Source organism: Ixodes scapularis, unplaced genomic scaffold (genome assembly GCF_016920785.2).
Source record: "Ixodes scapularis isolate PalLabHiFi unplaced genomic scaffold, ASM1692078v2 PGA_scaffold1__304_contigs__length_218370807, whole genome shotgun sequence".
Taxonomy (NCBI): domain Eukaryota; kingdom Metazoa; phylum Arthropoda; class Arachnida; order Ixodida; family Ixodidae; genus Ixodes; species Ixodes scapularis.
The window spans coordinates 45,254,226-45,279,413 of record NW_024609846.1 but is presented as its reverse complement, the minus strand read 5'-3'; the positions used below and the strand labels follow the sequence as shown (position 1 = coordinate 45,279,413).

Genomic DNA, 25,188 nt, shown 5'->3' with positions numbered 1-25,188 from the left:
ATATTGCGGGAGGAGCGACCGTCGCTTTCGCAGGAAACGCGACGCGCGACGACATGAGGCGGATTCACCGGGTTGGGGGGGAGGGGGGGGGGGGGGGCAGCTTTTGATTAGATAAATTCTGCATCACCACGCACAAGCATGCACGGAGATACCTATTGTCGAACGATAACTCAAAGTGGAGGGTTGATATCCGGGACGCTTATCGAGCAGACATATTTTGAATCGTACGTAATGTGATGACCGTGGCGGATGACGGTCCCAAGATGTACCGTATACGCTCGGAGCTGGAACACAGCGACCTGACTTCGAGGGGGTTTTAATGCAGAATTGCAATCTCGCGGAAGCGAACTCATATTGCGGAGCGTCGTGTGCCACAGCGGGAGTTGGTCAGTTGCCAAAAGCGTTCGGACGACGACGACGACAACAAAATAGAAAACAAAGAAGCGCGAAAGAGGACGCTGAGACTCTGAAGACCCTTCGAAAAGACTCCGCCAGATGCCAAAAACGTGCCAAACAAAAAAACAAAAAAAAAAAGAAACAGTAGGGGTGGGAAAGAGGTTGCCGAAACGCTAATGAAGCTTCAAAAAGGCTTCGCCAACTGTAAAAAACGTTCCACATATTAAAAAAAAAAAAAAAAAAAAGCGGAAAAGAGGACGCCGAGACTTCGATAAGTAATGTACTTCCTCAGCTTCCCGCAGCTTAAAAACTGATTAAAAAAAAAAAAAACAGAAGACGCGAAGAGGGGACGGCGAGACGCTGAAGACGCTTCGAAAATACTTCGCAAGCTGTCAAGAACTTTGGAAACAACAGAAAAAATAAGGTTTTTACAAAAGGTTGACGAGGCAACGCTTCGAAAAGCGCTTCGCCAGCTACCAAGAGCTTTGGAAACAACGGGATAAGTTTGATGAAAATAATCCCTGGAGAAGGGGAACAAGAGGGACAAGGGACAAACATAAATCTCCAAACACAACTAGGTGACTGGTGAGCGACCGAAAAAAATCCGCCTGGTCCGGGTATCGAACCCAGGACCTCTCCATTACAAGTGGAGCGCTCTACCAACTGAGCTAACCAGGGGTTAGACGTCAGTAGAGCAAACGGATTTTATCAGCTGCGACCAGCCTAACACCAACAAGGGTGAAGCTTGCAATTTAATGTTATAATTATAATACAATTAAATGCAAAGGGGCAAGCGAGCTGGACAATAATGATGAAATAGGGATAAGTTTGTACACAAGGAGGACGATGTGATGCTTCGAAAAGACGTCGGTAGCTGCCACAAGTGTTCGGGACAACTAGATAAAAACAAGAGTGAGGAGAGGGCGCCGAGAAGCTGGAGACGCTTCGAAAAGAGTTCGCTGCCAATAGCTTCGGAAACAACAAGAAAGAAAACTACAAAAGGAAAACGAGGCGACGTTTTCAGCAGAAACGGTGGCGCGTTCCAGGAAGACAGAGACTGGACGTTAGCGTCCGCTGCTTTCCTCATAAATCTCATTTCCAGATATGACGGCTCGATAGACAGATCAAAGTACAGATGCGATATCTTAGCAATGAATGTGTTTTATCAGCCCAACTATGAGAAGACAGTCACATGACGTCACCTTGACGTCATGTGACACTGTCATGGCGTCACCGTGGCGTTTCGACGCTGCATGACGTCATGACAACATCATGATAATATGACGTCATGACATCAGCATAGCCTTATGCTGACATTATTATTAGAGCCTGTTCGTTGCCGACATCATGACGAAATTATGCGCGGAAAAGCTTTAACTGTGTTCGTGCCATGTTTTTTGTCATAATCATGTACGCTTCGAACATGTTTAAGTAGAGTTTGTGTATGACTGTCACGTTCGACGGGGATCGTGCACGAAATCAGGGAAGGTGAGTCAAAAGGGTGAAAGCTAAATAAATGATTATATTTACAGCACGCGCGACAAGAAAACGACTATGATTGCAAGAAAAACGCAGTTAACTGAAAAGTAAAAAAAAAAAAAAGCATAGTTAAACATCGTCCCGCAAGTCCAGTCCTAAATACAGGTCGTCCCTCCCATCGTCTGCACAATTGCCAGTCACGACTGGCAGTCCGTACGGCGTTGGCACTGGCGGCAATCTGGGCGGCAGGGTGGAGGGCCTCAGTGGTGCTGGAGCGAGGTCAACCGCTGGTGCACTTGCCCCGGAGAATGTTGAGGTCCAACGATGTGGATTTAGGACTGGACTTGCAGAGACGATGTTTAATTCAAAGTTTCTACTTTACACTTAATTTCGTTCTTCTTACAACCATAGTGTTTTTTCTTGTTACGTGTGTTGTAAATGTGAGTATTCGTTGGGTCATTCCACGCCAAACGATCCAGCCCCTAAATCGAACATCACGGAATTGGTTTAAAAAAAAAAAAATTGTAGGCCCTTAGGGTGACGTAAAAGTACCCTTTCAAATATATTTTTGCAGTATTTTTTTGTTGTTGGTTTTGTAGCGATTTTTTGAATACCACGAACAATTGGCTTCAAGGGCTTTAGACTTTTTTTTTCCATTAAATTTTGAAACTAGGTTGTAAAATAACACTATTTTAGTAACTAAATAGGTCTCTAAATTCCCAGATAGTTACTCGCATATAATTTCAATTTTTTCTTGGAATTCTATGGCGCTAAAAATTGGCTAAAATGCCTATATTCACCTTTATTTCCCCCCCCCCCCCCCAAAAAAAAAAAAAAAAAACGGCAAAATTATTAGGACTACATTTTATTTTTATTAATAGCACTTGAATGAAAGTTTATTATAAAAATATTTTCCGTATAATATTTATTGCGGTGTTTCGAGGAAAAAATTGCCGGTCTTGAAAATAACGCAAAAAGAGCAATTTGCGCTTAAGAATAACGGTGTGAGATGGTCGGTCTAAAAATATATTGTCAACGACAATACGTAATTTAGAACCTAGACATCAAATAGGCAATGTTAGAAAAAAAAGTGTTATTTTTTAAACGCGAAAAAGTATTTCTTGAATTTTGGTCGCCGCACCCCTGCGTCCATGTCGAGGCGTCGAACAGCGGCGTATAGCAGAGGCGACGCCGCGGGGCAACAAAGCAGACGGGTTCGCTACGCCAGAGCGGGAAGCAGACGGGTTCGCTACGCAAGAGTGCAAAGCAGACGGGTTCGCTACGCAAGCGTGCAAAGCACACGGGCTCGCTAAGCGCGTGCAAAGCAGACGGCAGGAACTAAAAAGTTGTTGTGGCATCGTCTGCTAATCCGACAGTGGCGTGAGTTCACATGTTATGGGTGGAAAGTGAACAAACTTTTTCCCATGGAACCAAATAACGCAGGTAACCTGGCTTCCATGGGTCATGCCAGGGAATCTCGAGGCAGGATTTAGACTATATTTTTACGAGTTATTGCTTTTAAACGTTCTCAAAAGCGAGGTTTTAGCCTCGTACTTGTTAGAGTAATTTCAGAAACGCAGATGAAATTGGGTGCTCTGAGTACACTGGAGCAAACAATGCATCCTTATTCAGAAGTCCATCTTCTCCCGTGTTCATTGGGGTCAAAAAGGTGCCATAAAACGATGCAAGTCAACAGCAAATTTCTCGTTAGAATTTCAACTGTGACAAAAAGAGAACAACGTCTTTTGGTTCTGCGTGCAAACAAAGGCGAAGACACGCTCAACACAATATGCACTTATCGTTATCATACTTTCGTAAAGAAGTATACCACACTTGTGGTTTCCAAGTTCTGTATGGACCTCTTCCTTGAACACACCAGGAGCCAGCGTGGGACATCAGTTATATCATTAGAGCTTGCGATAGCTTTGCCGTAATTGAAGCTTGTCCCTGGAGGAAAGTTGTGCCCCAGGTGCAAAGTTTACTGCTTCCAGATGGACACGAGCTTCAACCATATGACTGTCACGCTTACTGAAGAGATGACCTCCTCTGAAATTAGCGACCAGGAAGAAGCATTCCCCTTATCGTTGAGTTTCTCGTTTTCAGCAGTTGGAGAAATCCCTCTGTCCATGGGGCAGAAGTACGGACAAACAAATACGGATATGCAAACGAAGCTGGACAGTCGAAGCCAGAATGTCAGTAACCTGAACAACACTGCGGACGTCAACGTTTCATCGATATCTAGACCAACACCTAGTTATGAGTTCCTGACAGACGACTACAAACGGCTCATGGAACACGTCAAAAAGTGCTTTGGCGAAGAAAAAGACCGATCAAAAAGATTTCTCTTTTTACCCTGGCCCAGAGCTCCTGGTCGCGAAAACGGATCGCGCAGTATTTTGATGCCTCTGGAAGACAGGTTCGCCTTTCCATGTCAATTAAACAAGAGAAGGGCATCTTGAGTTCCTCAACGCAAAGGTTGAACAGACCACTAGACAAATCTACTAAAAGCTCTCAGAAACTTTTATGACGACGAGCTTGTTTCCATCTGCCTTCCAGGCAAAAAAGAGCCCTTGACTCCGACTTAGTGAGCAACGTTATCGTCCGTCAATAGGTCAGTGGAGAACGGTGCAAATTTGAGACAATGGTTCTCGCGCCAAAAAAAATTGTCCGAGCAGTTGCTTGAGATGCTGAAAGAGCTAAAGACACATCACTTCGTGAGCCAGGCTCAGACGAGTCGTCTACGCGACATAAAAATGCGTCTTACGCCAACAGAAGCAATAGTGCTGCTAGATTTTGCTGAAAACTACAGCTTTCTTGTTCAGGACGCTCCACAATCATATTATTGGGATAATACCCAAGCTACAGTTCATCCCGTCATCGTCTTTTTTCGTTCATCAGATCGTCTTGACGAGCTCCGCATCATATCATACGCAATGATATCTGACTGTTTGGACCATATTACTACAACGGTGTTGACTTCCCAGAAAATGTTACTGGATGACTTGAAGGCTCAGCTGCCTCACGTAGAACACATCCATTAATTCTCGGACGGTGCGGCCTCTCAATACAAAAGCAAAAAGAACTCTGTAAACCTCTGTCATCACATGGAAGACTACAACCTCAGTGCAACGTGGAACTTTTTTGCCACATTGCACAAAAAAAGTGCCTGCGATAAAGTGGGCGGAATTGTTAAGAGACTGGCTGCGAAGTCAAGCCTAAAAAGACCATTCAGCGGACAAATTTTGACACCACTAAATTTCTTCAACTGGGATCGCGATAACCTGACACAAATTCGAGCGATCTGGGTGCCGGAAAGTGATGTACAGGTGCGGCGAGGAGATGTTTTTATCCCGGTTTAATGTCGCTCTACCTATCCGTGGGACTAGAGGACTCTTACTTCGAGCCAACCTCACTGTCCGAAATCAACGTCGACTTTACATCTCTTTCAAAAACAGTAAACGTCACGACTTTGTCACATCCTCAAATTGACTGCGTCTGCGAAGATCAGAGAAAGCAAGTGTGCCGAAGACTCCCTAACCATCATCAGCTTGAGTGGCCGCCTGGGTGCAGACCAGCTGAGTTGGCCCGAAAATCAGAAAATATTTTTTCGTGTTTAAGAAATAACACTTGTTTCTAACATTGCCTATATGATGTCTAGGTTCTAAATTAGGTATTTCCGTTGACAATATATTTTAGACCGACCACCTCATACCGTTACTCTCAAGTGAATGTTTTCCTCGAAACGCCGGAACAAACATTATACGGAAAATATATTTATAATAAAATTCCATCCCAAGAGCTATTAATACATATAAAAGTCATGCCTGATGATAATTTCGCCACTTTCCGAGGAAAAACAAAGTATATATCGGCATTTTAGGCGATTTTTAGGGTCACAGAATTGCAAGAAAAGTTTGAAATGGCATGCAAGTAACTATTCGGGCATTTAGAGGGATCTATTTAGTTACTAAAAACTGTGTTTTTTTTTTACAACGTAGTTTTAAAACTGACAGGAAAAAAATGCCGTACATAGCCCGCGAAGCCAGGTGTTCGTGGTAATTAAGAGCTCGCCAAAAAAGCAAAAAAAAAAAGTGAAAGCCGTTTACAAATCCCTGTAACGCCGAATTGGAGCGCAGCTCTTGAGGAGGAGGAGTGAAGGGTACTGAGGGGAGGGTAGACCCCTCCTCCTCCCCTCATTCTTTAATATGCTCCGGGGGGGGCGGTCACGTGACCTCGGGGGGGGGGGGTGTCACGTGACTTCGGAGAGGGGGGGGTCACGTGACCTCGGGGGGTCACGTGACCTCAGAGGGGTCACGTGACCTCAGAGGGGTCACGTGACCTGGGGGTCACGTGGGGGTCACCTTGGGGTCACGTGACCTTGAGATGACCTTGGGGGTCACGTTACCTTGGGGAGGAGACCACGTGACCTCGGGGGTCACGTGACCTCAGAGGGGTCACGTGACTTGGGGGTCACGTGACCTTCAAAGGGTCACGTGGGGTCTTGGGGTCACGTGACCTTGAGATGACCTTGGGAGGGGTCACGTGACCTCGAGGGGTCACGTGACCTTGGGAGTCACGTGGGGTCACGTGACGTGGAGATGACCTTGGGAGGGGTCACGTGACCTGGAGGGGTCACGTGACCTTGGGGTCACGTGACCTTGGGATGACCTTGGTTACGCCGACGGCGACGGCGACGGCGACGCCGCTCAAACCGGGAACGGGCCCCTAAGAGCTGCGCTCTAAAAACAAAACAACACTGTTTACTGTAAAAATATATCGGGAAGGGCACTTTTACGTCGCCCTAAGTACCTACAATTTTTTAAAACCAAATCTGTGAGGTCGACTTAGGGGCTGGATCGTTTTGCGTGAAATGACCCTGTTTACCTTTACCGGTTTTACCTCGCATCTCCTGATTTTATGCACGATCCCGGTCGAATGTGACAATAACCAATGCGACGGGATGCTCATACAAGAAAGAAACGCACCTCGACAGTATCTGCAGACTGTCTTTTATATGATGTATCTGAAGAATGTGACTCCTTGCTAAAAACTATCCGTTCTCGAGATTCCGTTGGGGCTTATATTCCGTTCACCGTTAAGCTGAGATAGCACGGTGGAATCCAGGTGCTCACCGGTTAGCAGAGAGCAATTACAAGTAAGGTTCGTTTTATGTTTTGTCCTAACTTTATGGTCTTCAAATAAAATATATTATAGTGGTACTGTTTTCAAGCGCAAAAAAAAAAGTTCATATTGGCGTTGACTAGTCGTCTTGCACATTGTATTTACGCAAATAAACCGCTAAGTTAATACATTCTTATGTCAAATCCTACGTTGAAATTAATACTGCAACAGAGCTGGTATTTGCGACACCGAACTTAAAGGGGCCATAAAACGATTTTTCTGCTTTCGCTCAATACTACTCAGAAGCACTCCCTAACGTTATTAACGTTAGAGGAACTGATTCTGAATGCAGTTTCTTTATTCGTTTATTTATTTATTTATTAGTACATTCAAGGCCCTAAAACAGGGCATTATACAAGGGATGGGCAGCTCATATTTGTAGGACAATAAGAAAAGCATATAAAGCATATACACTCATTAACAACTAAACAAAAATAATCAACAAAATATTCAAACAAAAGATGACAAAAAGTTCACATACCTTTATGTTCAAAAAGTGCTAGTTCATTGTGGATTCCAAAAATTCGCCTAGCACTTTTTTAAATACATCTATATTGTGAGCTGCGACTATGTTGTTAGGCAACGCGTTCCATTCATTAAGAGTTAGCGTAAGAAGTCGTGGAAGCATATATGGGTTGTATTTTACAGCTGTTATCTAATCTCGGAAAAAAAGAAGTGGGAGGAGGAAATAGTTTATTTCTAATTGTTGGGTTATGGTGGTAAATCTCGTAAAACAGTGTCAAACGAAATATTTCCGCCTTAAAGTGAGTTCAGGGAAGTTTGCTCGTTTACGCAGTTCAGAATCACTTGTGTGAAAAGAATAATCAAAATAAATAAATCGTAATGCTCTTCTTTGGAAACGTTCTAGTTCGTCTTTCTGATAAGTTTGCCTCGGAGACCATAGGGATGCAACATATTCTAGCTTTGGGCGTACTAGCTAATGTTACATATGCAATTTGTTTTACTTTAGGGGGTGCGAGTCTTATGTTCCGTCGGAGAAAACCGAGTGTGCTGTTTGCCTTAGCAACAATATGATTGACGTGGGTGGTCCATGTTAGATCGGTGGTTATATGAAGACCAAGATATTTTTAAGATGAGGATGAACCGAGTATAATGTCGTTAATGCTGCAGTTATAAGAAGACGGTGACAAGAAACGAGTGCATCTATTTGTGTCAGATCTTGATTTGTATCGTTTAAAGAAAAAACGTTAAAACGAGAAAGCGTACAGTAAGTTTTGTCATCTTCTTGTATTTTTCACCTCTAGCTTATCGGCCTCCTGGTGATGTTCCTGGGACTGGGCGTCACCGCGGACGAATTGTGAGTAATCTTTTCTAGACGTTTGCAGGGTGTTGTTCGGTTTATGACCAAGTCTCACCAGATGAACAAAGAACAAGCACAAATCAAAGACATTTCAAATGCACTTTGTGAGTAAATTTTAACAGGTTCGGTGGTGCAAGCTACCACTTGATACATGCACAGCGTCAAATAAACCTTTTTTTAAGAACAGGCAGTGCTTTCACAGATTGCTCAGGTTGCCAAAAGCTGGTTTGTTACGTTAAGGGACAGTGTTCAAAGTTCGTTCGTCTACCCATACAGAACACATCAAGCGAGAGACTTTCGGAAGACATTAATGGGACGTTGTGACGTTTTGGAGACGTCCTCAGGACCATATCCTTTCTCTACACCCTCCTTTTCTGGGATATTCACTCTCATCTAAGCGTTCGTTCACTGCTTGTGTGTGTCACAGTGTGTGTCATCTTTTTTGTCGACTGTGAGACTGCTGTTGATAGCGTAGCATGCAGTCTAAGGCAAGGGTTGGAAACCATGATGTTCGCGCGTTTCCCCATTTATTTAAATACTTTTATCCTGTTTTTCGATCGAGTTTTTTTTTTTCGAAGTATTATAAAGAGTCACTTTTACATGCCATTATGATTTTTGCGTTTTTATACGCTATTCGGCATGTTCCTCGCCACGTTTAGATCGAACTCTTATGGTAACTTAACGACTTCAAAGTGTTTCTTAAAAAGCAAGGAGATTTAAGACTCATTATGTGAAGCTGTTTCTCGGTGGTATAATTTATTTGCTCGTGACATGCCTCAAAAGTAACCCCAATCTGTGGTGGCGGCTCGATTAACCAAATGCCGAAACTACAAAAAAAGGAAAAAAAAAAAGAGGGACATAGAAGGCGATACAGACGAAATATTCAAGAATGCAGAGCAACTGGAATGCGCAGTTACGTTCAGTGCGAAAATGTCGAGAATCTCAATGCTCTAGAGGCACCTAGAATGTACTAAAAAGCAGAATTTTAACCACGAAGCCGCGAAGAAATGTAATATCTTTTTTTTTGTTGTTGTTGTTATTAGTAGAATGCATACTTTGTTTTTACTTTTTTTCTTGGAAAAAAGGGGGGGGGGGGGGGGGGCGGAGATGTTTATATTAACGAGAGACGAGTTGAAATGAATCTCATAATTAATAACATAAATGTGTGTTGTCTATGTTTTTTTAACAGCCTGACGCCGTCATTGATTGTGATATCTGACTCCTTGCGGCTCTCCCAGAACATCGCTGTATCCTTTGCAGAGAGCTTAAAGACATTTCGGGTGGGCAAACTTAGTGCTTGGAGTGGTGGAGAAGATCAGAACGTTACGATTCCGCGTGTATCTACTACATAACAACAATTTGAGCACCCCAAAGGGTTTACATGTAAGGTTCACAAGAAAATGCAATGTTCTCCAGTCAACGTACACTTTACACGGAGAAACTTTACTCGTTAAAAAAGAAGCTAAATATCTGGGGGTAATTTTTTTAATGATTTGAGATGGCTTTCACATGTGAACTGCGTAACAGGGAAAGCTAGTAGAACGCTGGGTTTTCTCAGGAGAAACTTCTCGCGCGTTCCACCATCCCTCAAACAGACTCTTTTTTTTTTTTTTTTGTGTGAAGCTTATTTTTGAGCATGCTTGCGTTGTAGGGGATCCATCTCAACAGTATCTCATTGATAAAAATGCAAGAATTCAAAACGTGCCGCTATATTTGTGACAAATAATTACAACTTTCGTAGCAGTGTCTACGCAATAAAAAAGGATTTACAATGGAAATTGCTTGCTGTAAGGCGTAAGTATTTGCGCCTAAAATTTTTTCACATTATTTTTTATGGTTTATCTAAAATTGAAAGATCACATTACCTGTTTGAGCCATTTTATGTATCGCGCAGTGTAGATCATGACCAAAAAGTTGTTCGGGGGTACACGTCAAAGTCTGATTTGTTTCGTAGCTCTTTCTTCCCACGAACGATAAAAGAATGGAACAGCTTGCCAAGCGAGATTGTTTCCTTGAAAAGTCCAGATTCGTTTTTTTTCGCAACTCGAGCATTGTCTCTGAACAATATATTTGAGTGTAAATATATTATCAACGCATTTCTGTTTCTCTCCATGCAGACTAAGGTTGTTTCTTTTCTACGTATGTTTATATGCGTGTGCGATTTTGTATATTACTTTGCGTACTTATGTGTCTTGATGACCTATGGTGTGTTAAAAATCAATTTTTTTTTTGTATTGTGACTCCCCCTACTGTAATGCCCGTCGGGGCGCTGTAGGAAATAAATAAATAAATAAAAATAAATAAAATAAACGCTCACTTTTGGCTTGTTTGCAGTCTCTCCGCAATTGTCGAAGTTTCAAAGCAAGATTCGGCGCTAAAATGTTCCAGTTTTATGAAAAGCGCGAAGAGACAGCCGGCAACGTCATTTTCGGAAACCTTTAATTAAAGAAAAAGGAAGTGCCTCACTTATGGCGGACCAGGCGTCTAGCCTTTGTCTGTAATCTCGTAATTGCAATCTGGTATAGTACAAAAAAAGCGAAATTATTTATATTAAGTTCTGTTCAGGAGCAAAGCGGAAAGGGCAAAATTGAAAGGAAATGCAGCAAAGTGGAAAGTTGGACCAGTTGGTTCATATTCATATGTATGAAAGCGTCAAAACGACAGGGACAAAGAAGAGTGGAACAGCACGCGCCTTGCGTTGTTTCCACTCTTCGTTGTCCCTATCGTCTTTAGCACATTTAAATATCCGAAAGGAAATGTTTCTAGTGTGTTTCTATATTATGCTTTTGCCTGCTGCGTAACAAAATATATGAAGACTTAAAAAGCAAAAAGAAAAAAAAAACCGCCGTGTTACCAAAAAAAAATATAAATGGATATGTCAAATCATACTTCTAATATACAGTTCCGCTTTCTTTCATTCATCAGCTGTCGCCTGGAATTTGTATTGTATTTTAATAAGCCAATGAAAGGATACAGTTTATGTTTGCTTGATATCTGGATGAGTCGAGAAGGAGGGTAATGCATGGTGATTCCTACATTGAAGCAATCAGAACATGACATAGATCATTACCTTTTTTTTCTATGGCAATTACAATTGAAATACTAACTTTCTTTGACGAAGTTTTTGACAAATATACTAAGAAGCTACAAAATCGTTCCCCTTATTTGAGGTTCTGCAAAATCGGAGTGTATTAGGTCAAAATGAAACTGAACACCGAATAATTGTAGCTTGCATATTTTATAACTGAAATGTCAACCGCACTCTTCCCGGAATGTTTGTTTGCACGGCGTTTGCTAAGCGTTTCTCTACAAGCCTCAAGCTCTCGCTGCTTTTCAAGGAGCTTAAACAATTCCCTACAACCTTGTTTGATCTAAAAAAAACAATAGTAAAAATATATTTTTTAAACAACAAAAACAATGTGAATTATTTGATTTTTTTTTTTTATATTTGACCCTATACTTATTCAGCATTCAATAAACAAAACAAAAAGTAAAACATTAGGAATACCACGGATTTTATTCCAATAATAAAGAGGATTTCACTATTTTCTTTTCGAACCGCATCCTTTGTTCGGAAGCAACGCGAATTTAAACGTTTTCACAGAGAATAAACATTTGCACGGGGAGGTGTTTCTCTTGACATCCATGAAGGGAGTGACATTCCTGGCGTTCGGCAATGGTGCTCCGGACATCATCTCCTCATTGGCCGGAATTCAGCAGGCCCGGCCAGCGTTGGTCATCGGAGAGCTCTTCGGTAAAAAAATTGGAGTCAGACTTTTTTTAGGAATAAACAGGGCCCTAGTTTAGTACAGTTTAAAATGAAAGTTAGCTTTGTTACATATTCCTAATCCCTACTGTCTAAAGCGGGCTGAACCGACTTACAGGGTGTTATTTACAAGAAATAGAAGTTGTATCACACTCAAAAAGGTGGGACACTGACTTGTGACCTTTATTCAATAATAATTGCAAAAGTTCGACAGAGTCAAAACCCCTATTAAGACAGGGAACAAGTCACCGTTACTAGTCAAGAAAGTAATCTTACCCGAAGGACTCGTTCACACTTGCAACCGAGTAGGACCGGCTGAAACAAGACCGGTTTTAAACCTTTTGCGACGTGTTTAGGACCTGCTCCGCATCAGCGCATCTGGTCCTGCGCCATCGCAAGGGGCTTAAAAACCGGTCTTGTCTCACTCGGTCGTGCTCTGTTGTAAATGTGTGAACGGGCCTTAATAATAGCACATTGTTCTGAGCGCGTGCTCAGTAGACGACCCCACTTACCAACTGTCGCCCGATCCAGATGACTTGAGTCAAAATGGCTCGATGTAACTTTCTCTATTAAACATTTATTCACCTCTCACCGCCTGCTAAAACGATTGGTAATGTGGAACGGGTGTTGCGGAAGTGTGGTAAAGGCTGGCCATGAGGATGTGCTCAGCAAAAACAGGTTTAGCGATGGCCTCGAGTGAATCTAATTTATAATCGGATAAAAACGTTTCCATTACAGATGTTTTTTTTTTTTTTTTTTTCATCTAATTTCGCTTATTTTACTCTTTCGCACCCGAATTTTCAGGACGTTTCTTGCTGGTGTCGGCGAATACCTCCACAACAAAACAAACATGTTTCCTCACCAGGACCTCTGGTCCCGTGTCTCCCACAGGCGCCGGCATTTTCGTGACCTGCATTGTGGCGGGTTCCATCTGCCTGACGCAGGACTTCAGCGTCATGGAGCGGCCCTTCCTGCGTGACGTCATCTTCTACATCGGCGCCACATACTGGGCCTTCTTCCTTTTTTACAGTAGAGAGATCACCATATATCATTCAGTCGGTGAGTTAACTCAACCCAACGTTACTAAAACACTCAGTTGGGAAAATCGCCGTCGAAACCTGGGCCGCTGGCGTCCACCGAGACCGAGCTAAATGCGACAACAGCGCCACTCTTTATCATTTGTCTGTACTGTGGTCGCCTTGAGCTTTTTGAAGCCTGTTTTTGCGTAAAAACAAACGGAAAAGTCTCTTTTTGTATGAAATTTATTGGAGTTTAGTACCAAAATAGGGGCGCGTTATGTTTTTAAAATCTTTAGTTTGCAGGGTTTTGCCGCACAATTAATATTGTTTTTATACAACCATGCCTCAGCGGGCCTTTCAGGTAGCACGTCCCGCCCTAGGTGCATTTTAACTTCGATAGCTCAACGCGGCGCGTCCGCCGGGGAGACGGGGGTGGCACCCCTGTAACCTCTTCCGCTGTATCTGTTCTTAAAGCCAAAATAGAAGTCACGTGCAGTTCCTCGAGTGGCCGCTGCGGGAGAAGTGGTGGCATTGTGTTCGTCATTAGCTCGGTGCTGGGAGACAGTTTGGGGCCACTTTTTGAAAGCTGTCTCTATGGGAGTTTCCCAACTGAGTGTTTTAGTAACGTTGACTCAACCTGACATCCTTGTCGTCACACGTCCCACCGTCGCATAAATGTAAAACGCATGAACGAACATTGTTTGTGGGAACTTTCTTTAACACAAAAAGTTTATTCTTACGCTGTTGAGAAAATGTTCCGAAATTTTCTTCAGTTTGGGGCTTGTACTGAACATAAACGTTTTGCTCCAAAAGTGCAAGTTGTGCCTCAGCTTCTGCGAAAATTGGTGTCGGTTAGCTTTTCTAACTAGTAGCACGAACGACGATATCTCACGCTGTAGAAACTAGGGATTCTAGGTTTTACCATAACACAAAACCAGGGCTCCTAGATTATACGAAAATTGAAACAAAAGATCCTGGGTTTAATTCTTTTCTTTGTCGGATTTGATATGGACGAGCATTATACTTTCTTTCGTTCGCGTAATCAATACTGCATGTCGGGGCACGCTGAATAGTTCAGCTTAGAAGTTGTACTGCATTGGCCAAGCGGTTCCTCTACAGCGTTGAACAAGTTTCGCCATACTGTAGAGGCGCTTGATAACTATTGATGCGGGGATTATGAAGTGATTTCATTAGACTGAAGAGAGCGATTAAAAATGGCGGTTCTAACGAATATTTTGAGGGGTTCTCTGTTGCTTATCCTTCGCCTGGTACAGTCCTGCTCTGACCTAGTTCTCTTCTTCCTCCCTTGTATCGATCTCTACGACGTCCAGTCTGCTTCGCTTTCTGTTACAAGAGCTTTGAAATTCATACAATCAAAATACTCTAGATGATTTATTAGTTTTTCATAACGCGGTAAAATATTTTCCACTGTGAAATACAAAGTTCTTATAGGATACCGACTACATACAAGTATTAAAACATTGTATCGCAAATTGATGGGCAATTGCGTCGCATAGGGAAACGTTCTAGCATCACGTGACGTCACCTTCCCCGCTAAATTCAGTGGGGAAACTGAATTGGTGTGAATGTCACGTGGCGTTAATTTCCCGCTACATTTAGAGGAGAAACTAAATTGCCGTAGAGGTCACGTGACGTCAATTTCCCCGCTAGATTTAGCGGGGAAACTGAATTGGTGTGTTGATCACGAGACGTTAATTTTCCCATTAAACTTAGCGGGCAAATTGACGTCATGTGATCTGATATCACGCGACCTATACACCAATTCAACTTTTCCGCTAAATTCAGCAGAGAAACTGAATGGGTGTGTAGGTCTCTGCACTGTGCGCCAACACTGTGCGCGTTGTATTATGGGACGTCACAAGCTTCACGAAATCGGAAGCAAAATCCGAAGCAAAATCCGGAGCAACTATCCAAAGAACGTTTCACGTTAAAACTACAGCTTCAGTAATAAACGTTGGATTATTTCTGCTGGAATTTATTTATTTATTTATTAGGTTACCTACAACGCCCTTGCTAGGGCATTATTGTAGGGGGGAAGACAGTACAAGATATACACAAATGCATAGTACATAATAAACAGCAGGCTGTGTGACGCGAGAACATTGACAATGACAGCAATAGCAAAATATGTAGATGATAACACCACAGCAACTTTACCACAGAAACACCAAGAAAAAGATGATAAGATATTGACAGCAAAACAGAGATAACTAATTTAACAGAAATTTTTGTAGCATTGTAAAAAATGAGAAATGTGGAGCAGAAACAATTTCAACTGGTAAGTTGTTCCAATCATGCATCTGTACGGGGAAAGAAACTATACTTAAATATGTTTATCCTGCACCTGTATTCGTGAACTTTCATAGGGTGATCTGGACGGGGAGACACATAAGTTGGTTCTTTTATGTATTGCTCTTTATTAATGCCATTTCTGTTATTAAATGTGTTATAAAATGAGGACAGTCTAAGATATTTTCGGCGGTCAGCAAGCGAAGGCCACCCTAATTTGGTACATATAGCAGACGAGCTTTTAGAGAAATTATAATCGCCAGTCACAAACCGCGCTGCACGTTTTTGTATGCGTTCGAGCTCATCTATACTTGTCTTAGTGTAAAGATCCCACGCGGTGCAAGCATATTCTAAAACCGGACGCACGTTTGCCATATATAAAGTTTCTTTGAGTTTTGCAGGTGCTTGCCTAAAGTTACGTTTAAGGAAGTTCGATGTGCGGCTGGCCTTAGAGGACAGATAATTATCATGAGAGTCCCAGGATAGTTCGCTGGAAAAGAGAACGCCTAGATACTTATATTCTAAAACAACAGATAAGCTTGTGCCACCAAGGAAATACTCCGTGAGAAGCGGTCGTCGTTTTTTAGTAAACCTGACCCGATTGCATTTGTTTAGGTTCAGAGTCATCTGCCATGTTTGACACCAGCATAAAATAGACTTCAGGTCATTTTGCAAAAGTTCAAAGTCCGCTTCACATGTGATGTCACGGTAAATGCAGCAATCATCGGCATATAATCTGACGGGACTAGAAATATTCACAGCTAAATCATTTATGTATATTGAAAAAAGAAGGGGACCGAGCACAGATCCTTGCGGGACACCTGATAAGACGCTTACATATGACGAATTCAAACCGTCGAGGACAATATTTTGCTTCCTTCCAACGAGATAGGCGTCAAGCCATTTAAGGAGTGTATTTGGAATATGAATGGTAGATCATTTTTGCAGCAATAGTGTGTGTGATACTGAATCAAATGCCTTTCGAAAGTCTAAAAAGACACAATCAACTTGGCTACCATGGTTTATCGATTTAGCGATATCATGGTTAAACTCTACTAGGTAATTGTGTATCGCAAGAAAATTCCGTCCTAAAGCCATGTTACGTTGGGTGAAAAAAATTATTACCTTGTAGGTGACTAATTAAGTTAGTGTAAATAATGTGTTCTAGTGTCTTGCAGGAAACGCTTGTCAGAGAAATAGGTCTATAGTTAGAAGTTTTTGTTTTGTCTCCACTTTTATGTACAGGGACTACATTTGCATTTTTCCAATCAAGAGGTAACTCACTTTGTTCAAATGATTTTCTAAACAACACTATTAGATATGAAGCGACAGAGGGGGCACAATTTTTCAGAATATAGTTAGAAATGCGGTCTGGGTCAGGGGCTAAGCCTATCTTGATCTTCTGTAAGAGCAACGTGATGCCGTGCTCTGAAAACTTTATGTCATCCATAAGTGAAAACCCATTGAAATTCCGTAGGCTACCAACCATGCTGCCTGGCTGAGTGAACACTGACTGGAAGTACAAGTTGAAGCTTTCAGCCTTGCCTTCTAGATCGTTGCTATAGTCTATACCATCCAATACATCAGGGAAAGTAATTACTAGAATTTTTCTTGTTTTTTACGTATTTCCCACTTCCTTAGGGTTTCTTTTGAGTTTTTCAGAGAAAGTTCCTTCGTACTTGTTTTGTGCCTTGCGAATCTCTTTTGTTATGTCCTATTCATTTCTTTCATCTTAAAGTAAAACACAGTTTCTCTCGATTGACAATACCGGCGAAACAAACGATTCTTTTTGCTTATCAATGTTCGAAGTTCTCTATTCATCCACGATTTATTGTTTCGGCGCTTTGCCGACAGGATACGTGATGGAACAAACGTCTGGGTTAAAGATAAAATTTTTGTCTTAAAAAGATTCCACGCTGAATTAATATCTGAAGCTGAAGTATGCAGCTGGAATTCTGGAAAAAATGCATCCAGTTCACGCGATAGCGAACCGTAGTCCCCGCTTTCATAGAAAAACACTTTCCGAGGTTGTGAACTGCGACGGCGCGTTGCATTACAGCACATTTTTGCGACAACAACCTCATGATCGCTTATACCAGGTATTGTAAGAACAGAGGACACAATATTACGGTCACTGCATAAAAACAAATCTAGCACAGCTAAAATGGTCAACATAACAAAATAAAAACAATTGCAGCATTTCTCAGCCTGAGAAAAAATGGGGCCCATGGGAACATTTCTGTGGTGTGTAGTGACATTATTGGAACCACATTGCTCCGTTGGAAATGCACGCGAGTGCGCCGATTCCTCAAAAATTCCGAGACACGATAACTTATTAAACAAAACGCGTTTGCAACCCCCTGAGATAACTAAATATCTGTACCATTTATGCGCTGTATGTATGATTAAAAATGCACTCGGAAGCTACTTTAGTTTTCTCGAAAAACAAAAATAGTATGTTCACGGGTTACACGCGAACGTTGCGTGTAAAACCTCATTCGTAATTTTCCAGGACCATTTTTTAAAGAGTTCAGGAGACACTGAGGTTTAAACGAGCAGTGCCGTTGTCCCTTGATTAAAAAGCATGGTACAAATGCTCATAGTGAACGCATTTTTTCCGTATTTTCTATTTTACTCACTCTTCTTTTTATCCGATATATTACGCCGCCGCGAGTTTGCCGACTGGTTCGTTGTGCCCCCCCCCCCCCCTCTCTCTCTCTCTCTTTTTCTGTCTCTTTCCCTCTTTCCTTTCTCATGACGCTCTCGCACCTTTGCCCTACATTCTACTTTGAAATGGCGCTCATAGCACAAGTGTCTTAGCTTCCCAAGGGCATAAATGTTATTGTTGACATCGTCACTGCCCCTTTAAAATGGCTCCTCCTCAGGCTTCTGTGTGTTCACGGAAGCCAGCTTTCCGAAAATGTCGTTTGAAAGGACGATTACTTTGGGCAGATACGCTTCAATACCCGTATATACTTGTACTGCCCGGAATCTCGGGGATTTCCTTCCGTGTTGTGCCCTAGTTGTGCCGTGTTGTGCCCAACTCTTATTCGACTTAGCTATTCGTCTCTCACTTTAAAACAAAGCCGAACCAAAATGCACTTCCACGTGATTTGTGTAACCGTTATATTAACAAGTTAAATTACTTGTGACGACTTGTATACCAAAGGGTACTGAAAACGTTTTTGAACGCCAGACACTCAGCAAAAGTTCGAGTATATAAAACAACGCTCCGTGCCCGTTAGGCCCACTTTAGGCTTCCGACGCGTGCCAAACTGGGGTTTACGACCTTTGCACCGAGACTCAGTGAAACACGGCAGGTTTTGTGTGGGCTCGTCGTGACGAAAACACACAAAGCCCTTGTTAGTGACAGGCGTACAGGTGAGTCCAGAGAGGCTACAACATCTCGTGAGACCATAGCGACGGATTAAAGCCAACAGCATAAGAAGTTTCAAAACAATGTTCACCTGTAGTTTCGTCTGTTGAGCCAACCGCGTCTTTTTGAAACGTCACCAAGTCATCCTCTTTTGCCTCTTTTGCCGGGGAATTCACAGACGCATTAGCCGAGGCCAGGGAGCGTCGCGTGGGTTGACTTACGCCGTGTCGACACAAGCAGGTGTGAACATGCGCAGTTTGTGGGTGGCGCATGTGCTTGGCAGGCGGCTAACTCTGCTGCCCTTCGCGTTCCTTCAGAAGCACGCTTCGGACGACACAAAATATGAGCTAGCTTCGGTAACTATGCAATTCTGCAATGGAAATAAAGGTGAGGTATGTTTTTATTAATACACAAGTGCCTACCGTGTACACCAACGCTCGACTGAGTCGCCACGCCACTGAGGGGGCGCTGCTGTCGGCACGATTTACTTTATATGAATCCGGTTTCTGCGCACTCGCAGTAAACCCATACATGGTGTGAGCAAACAAGGGTTTTCTCGTGAAAAACGTGTGGGTTTATAGACCATTCCATTCGTCCACAGCGCGAGGTTTCCCTTTGTGCACGCAGGCTTCATCGTACTGTACATCGCGTTCATCCTGGTGGTGGTGCTGAGCAGACTAATCTATCAGCGTTTCAAGGAGAGCGAAGCAGAGGAAGCTGCGAACTCGTCCGCGGCGGCGAGACCGGGCCCGCAGACTTGGGCGGGCACGTTGCTGCGGAAGTTCAAGGAGGGTCTCTGCGCAAGCGCTAAAGGTGCGTGGACAACATATGCGTGTCTGGAGCGCTTCTTCAGCGGGTATCCTTACCGCGTCCGCAAAAGTGTTGCCTCCTTTTCTGCCTGATGACGTCATAGAAGTGTCATGTTGTAACTTGTCGTGGTTCAGGCAGTGGCACATCAGAGGCCAGATTCACGAAGAGCTTCTTAGTTTACGACAACTTAGCTAAGAAGTTCGTAAGTTAAGAACATCGTAAGAAGAGGAGAAATCGGTATTCACGAACGCGTTCTTAAGTGAGAGGAGGAAAGCGACGTTGTCGTACGGAAAAACTAAAACTTACCGGTGCTGTTGCTATGGCGACGGCGTCTTCGGCAGCACGAACAACCAATCGGAGAGCTCGGCATTTGTTCGGAGCCCTTCGGAGCCGTTCGGAGCACGTGGATTTTTCATAACAAACACAGGCGGCCTTTCTGCCACCGCTTGTCTGGGGTTCGTATCCGTGCAGTGATATGTCGACGCTAACCACGACCAACTCTATACGCTAACACGATTTGAACTCGCCCGAATGCCGAGGCCGGGATGCGTAACCACCCGCATTGACTGCTACGAACTCGATCGCTACCAAGTCAACACAACTGTCATCGTTGGTAAAAGACGGCCCGCAGTCGTTTGCAAAGTGACGTAGATGGGAACAAATTGCCGCGGCGTTTTTTGCGGCCTCGGAGATGCAGGAGCGAGCCGACGTTAAAAAAGATACGTTTGAACTACGACAGTGTAAGCAAGAGCCACGTAAATGCCCGTTCACACTACAGAGCGGACGCGCGCGTTTGATCGAAGTGCTGGATTTGCGCTGTTGGACCGCGAATTGATAAGCGCTTCGGGACCGATCCTTTAAAATTGAAACTCGATGCTGACGTGACACCCGGCGAAGAAAGGTTGGACCGGCATTGCGACCCACGAACTCTTAAAGCGATCGACAGTGAAATGCAGTCGTGTCAGAATAAAATGAAATACTAATAACAGAATGTACATACCATGTTGCGAAGGTAATCCATACGGCGTTTATTTGAGCTTGATATCACACAAAACAGCGATAGAATCGATGAGAGCCCCTTTTCGACGACAGCGTTCGTCACCGTTGCCTCGGAAAACAAGGAGATGACAAGAGGAAGAGATTGACCTCTTAATCTAGAATTGAGGTCAGCGATCAAACTAATACGGGAAGGGTTCACAAGGGTCGCGCGGGCATATTCCATTCAGCACGCCAGCCGGTCGTGGGCAGACTGTCTTCGCCAAGGACCGTCAGATCATCGCTGCGCAGAGTCGGAGTGCCTGCTAGGCCTATCCGCCGATCGGTCGGAGTCCGTACTCGTGGCCCTTGGAGTCTTTCCCGGGTGTCTGTGGATCCAGCGTTCTTGTTCGTTCGTCGTGGTCTGTTTCAAGCACTTTTTACTTGTTTCTTGCTGCTTGAAGTCGGGACGCGTGAGAAGCGCACGTAGAAAAATAAACATCCGCTGGTTGTCGCGACCAACTGAGCGACGCTGTCGGCCATGCTGATTTGATCGTAAGAAGTGCGTAAGACAGCTTCGGAGCTGTCGTAGGATTTCGTCGTAACCTGCGCAAAACTTACGAAAATTTCGTTTCGTGAATACGGATTTGTTCTTAAGTTTTGTCTTACGCACATTTTTGGCGTAAGATCGTTTCGTGAATCTGGCCTCAGGAGAGGTACACGCGGCAGACGCCTGTTCTGCTGCAGACCACAGAGCAGTCAGACAGTAGATGGAAGCCCGAGCAAATACGAGTTGAGACGCTGCGATGACAGCGACCCTTGCGTGCTCGCGCCCTTTTTGCCAGGATTTCTACGACCAATTGCCAGGATCGCACCATCCGACAGCATGACACGCCGACTCCTGTAACGCAATTCGCCGCTTTTTCGGGAACACTTTGGATGCATGGGCGGGATAGGGCGGTAAACACACCAGTCGGAGACTCGTTCTATTCAGCGTAGCAAAATCCTTTTAGGGGAGATCGATGGACGAGTGTGTTAACGCTCCGCAGCTCGGAGCACGTTGACCGAATGATTGCGCTGCAAAACCCAGGGATCCTGGGGTAAATTCCCGGGACAGCCCTGTCCGTTTCGATCTGAATGAGCATCGTACCGGTGTGCGATCATGCATCACTACTGCGCGATGCACGTTAAAGACCCCAGGCTAGCTGTGGAACTGCAATGGCTAAATTTCTTTTCTACAGCCGAGACACTAGACGTTCGTTGGGGGCTTCCTTACATCCATCTGTCTCAACGAACGTGGAATACAATTTTAACACCCTATGACTGATGGGGCGATGATTGCGGGATCAGTTAGCCCTTTTTATTGTTATTGTAATATATATACAGTCCCAAGAAAGTTCGCATTTAAAATCTTGAAAACTCCAAAACCGAGAAACAAATATGGCGGACGACACATGTCTCGAGGTGAGATGAATTTGAGACCTGTGAGTGCTTCCTCTTTGATCCTTGGTCTCGAGTACCAAGATGATGAAAGTTCACAAGCTCGGCTGTGTATTTCTTATAATTTCTCTCGTTCCAACTAATTTAGGAATGCAAGAGTGCAACAAAACAACAAAAAGAAAAAGCTCTAAACTGACTTGCGCTTAACTATGGTACTCTTGCAGACCCTCCAGCCCAAGCCAAGAACTGCAAGATGTTCAACAATAATACGATGGATGATGCCGAAATGGGCGTCGTCCTTCGACGTAAGTAAATCATTCAACCACATCCTACCTTCTACGAAATTCACATTAGCATGTGCTACCTCGTTTGATCCATATTTTTTTCCTTCACCTCGATGATGCGTTGCTTGTTAGAGATATATGTCGCATCGCCACTATACCAGCCATAGTTCTGCCTATCATTTTTACATTAACCACGTACCACCACAGGTCCAGAAAGTGAGTCTTTATTCTTTCCTTTTTAATTTTATGGTCAGGTTTTTGGTACTGTTAGACCAGGCTTCTGTATGAAGCGGAGTTACCTTTTTTATGGCCAGGCTCTTGGCGTAGTTTGACCAGGCTTCTGTATGAAGCGGAGTTACCTATGTCATACAGTGTCCTCTTTAACGAGCCCACGTCATGGGGAAAACATTTTTGACACTTAAAAATACAATATTTATAGACAGTGTTGTATCTAGTGACATAAAAGCTATTTGTTGTTATAATTTTAATGTGACGCCGAGGCAGAGGTGTTTTATTGAATTGTTTAGTTATTATTCCATTTGGGGGGGGGGGGGGGGGGGGGGGGTTAAGGGGAGGCTCGCCAAGCGACGACCATAACAAATAAAACTTTTTCAGCAGTCGCCACTTTGACTCCGTCCGACTAAGATACCGCAGATAAACTGTGTAATGATAAAGGGAAACTTTAAAGTCCCTCTACGTGGAAGTGTGACGTCATGAAAAAACGGCGTCCTTGTACTGAGGACAGTATATAGACGGCTCTTATTGAGAGCGTAGTGACGCCATTTTTCTGTGGCAAATCAGGAGTGAAGTTTGTCCTCTACTTCTTATAACGCTAAAGCCTGTAGCTACTCTTGTCCAGAATGAACATCTGCATAGCTCGTCACAATTGAACGTTCATAATTGGAAGCTCGCGTACTGTGTTTCGTGCCACCGTAGTTTCACTCTGGTCTACGTCTCTTCGCAGGGTTCAGTTTCCGAGAGAGCACGTCACACCGGCCTCGGAGGCGCACGCTGTCCGGCGTGAACCTTCACCACCACAGGCAGAACTCCATCTTCATCATCACCACTTCAGAGAACGAGAAGCAGGCTCGAGCACGGAGTCGGAGCCGAAGCCGCAGCCGGAGCCGGAGCCCCAGCCGCAGCCGAACGAGCAGCGTAGCCAGCAGTCGCTGTAGCATTCCCAGGCACGACAGCTTTCTCAGTCAGAGTGAGTTGCCACTTTCGAGTAGGATAAACCAGAGCTTTCGGGTACATAGACGGAAATGCTAGATTTAGCAGATTGATGGTCCTCCATAACTTTTTTTTTCCGGTGCTTGATCCGTATTGGAGAGCAGAAATTGCTTCTTCAGTTAACTTCATTCGATACCGAATCAAGCTCAAATCGGACACCAAGTCACGCGAGAGCTCGCATACACTTCTCGCTTCTGTGTTATCACTGCCCGTCTAGGTTGGAATTCGTCACATCATGGCGGTCTGCTGTGACGGTGAGCACGTTGCCATTCAGCTCGAAAAAAAAAAAAAAAAAGACAGCTAAACACTCCTGGAACGAATGTCCATTTTCTAAACTCCTGGTTTTGTATACACCAACTCAACTCCCTGAAGTCACGCATCTGCGGTGGCGCTGCTGTCGGCACTGCGCATGCGCAGAACCCTCACGCGAATGTGGTTTCTGCACACGGACACTGGCACTAGTGTTTTATTAGTGAGATAAAATACAAAAACAACTGTGAAGCAAGCACGACACTCTCATTGCTTGGGGCAGGGGTCTCAAACATGCGGCCCGCGACTCGCTGGGACGCGGCCCGCAGGCCAACCGGCTACGAGTCCCGGTTCTCATGTCTCGAGCGCTAGAAATGGCACGCGCCATAGTGATCTCATCTCGTCTATTCATTTTCGCACAAAAAATAGCTATGCTCTTTAACGTGTACACATAGTTTATACTTATCTGTGCTCATTTGCCCTTTGTTTTGCTTTATATTTTGCTTTCCAGGTTTTTGTACTGTACAACAATTCTGCTACTAGGCTACACGCGCGAGCTCTTTGTTGAAGGATGCATCTCGGCTGCGCAAACTATCGGTCAGCAGGAGCAACTGCCGAAGATCAAGTGACGAGCTCGATATTCTAGCCTTAGAGAGTAAAAGAAAAGTATGGGTGCTCTACTAGAAATCGTCAGGAAAGCAAGAACTGGCAAATAACTGATTGTTTTTTAAAGTCATGTTGAGCTTGGATTAATTCCTGAGTAAATTGAGAAACGGGAGCGACAGTGCACTTGCTTTCTTGTTCTCATAAAAAGGCGAGCTCGTTGGCGGGGTGGCGTCATTTTAATTATTGTTATCACATTAGGTCAGGGCTCAAAGTATGAACAAAATAAATCTAAAAATGTCACTGGCAAAACTCAGCTTACAAAAAACATAGAGCACGAGGTCTCTTCTCTTTTAAATCTTTTGAACCCCCCCCCCCCCCCCTCTCCCAGGTCTGACGTTGGCCCTCGGCCTTCCCGGTGTCAGCTATCTGGCCCCCACACTCAAATGAGTTTGAGACCACTTGCTTAGGGCCTCGCTTGAAATGGCCAAATGTTAAAAAAATAATCGGCGACACCGATTTGCTGTCTGCCTTCGCGCAGAAATTATGATCATCTAGTTTTTCAGGGTGGCAGTGATAATCATCACTAGAAGGTTATCACGCAGCAATGATAGGCTACTAGCAGGGTCGCATTTTGGGGCTATTGACTTAAAACCAGCGAGTTTGACTTTCTGTCAGTACCGCCAATGCCCCACCTCAGAAATTTCGTGCAGTCTTGCGAAAGGCGAGCGCGTGGCTTGAGAAAGTGC

The 25,188-nt window shown here is 43.9% G+C and overlaps 1 protein-coding gene across 1 annotated transcript in view; it reads left to right on the top strand.

The window, feature by feature from the left end:
* The window catches only part of LOC8031993 (mitochondrial sodium/calcium exchanger protein), a 64,833-nt gene extending 41,029 nt beyond the window's left edge, over window positions 1-23,804 (top strand). The window contains exons 3-10 of the mRNA XM_042290148.1: window positions 8,322-8,374; window positions 9,567-9,624; window positions 12,029-12,131; window positions 13,035-13,202; window positions 19,476-19,661; window positions 22,298-22,378; window positions 23,322-23,564; window positions 23,707-23,804. Coding sequence (XP_042146082.1) covers window positions 8,322-8,374; window positions 9,567-9,624; window positions 12,029-12,131; window positions 13,035-13,202; window positions 19,476-19,661; window positions 22,298-22,378; window positions 23,322-23,564; window positions 23,707-23,804 — 990 coding nt within the window. The remainder of the gene's footprint in view (window positions 1-8,321; window positions 8,375-9,566; window positions 9,625-12,028; window positions 12,132-13,034; window positions 13,203-19,475; window positions 19,662-22,297; window positions 22,379-23,321; window positions 23,565-23,706) is intronic.
* The last annotated feature ends 1,384 nt before the right edge of the window (window positions 23,805-25,188 follow it).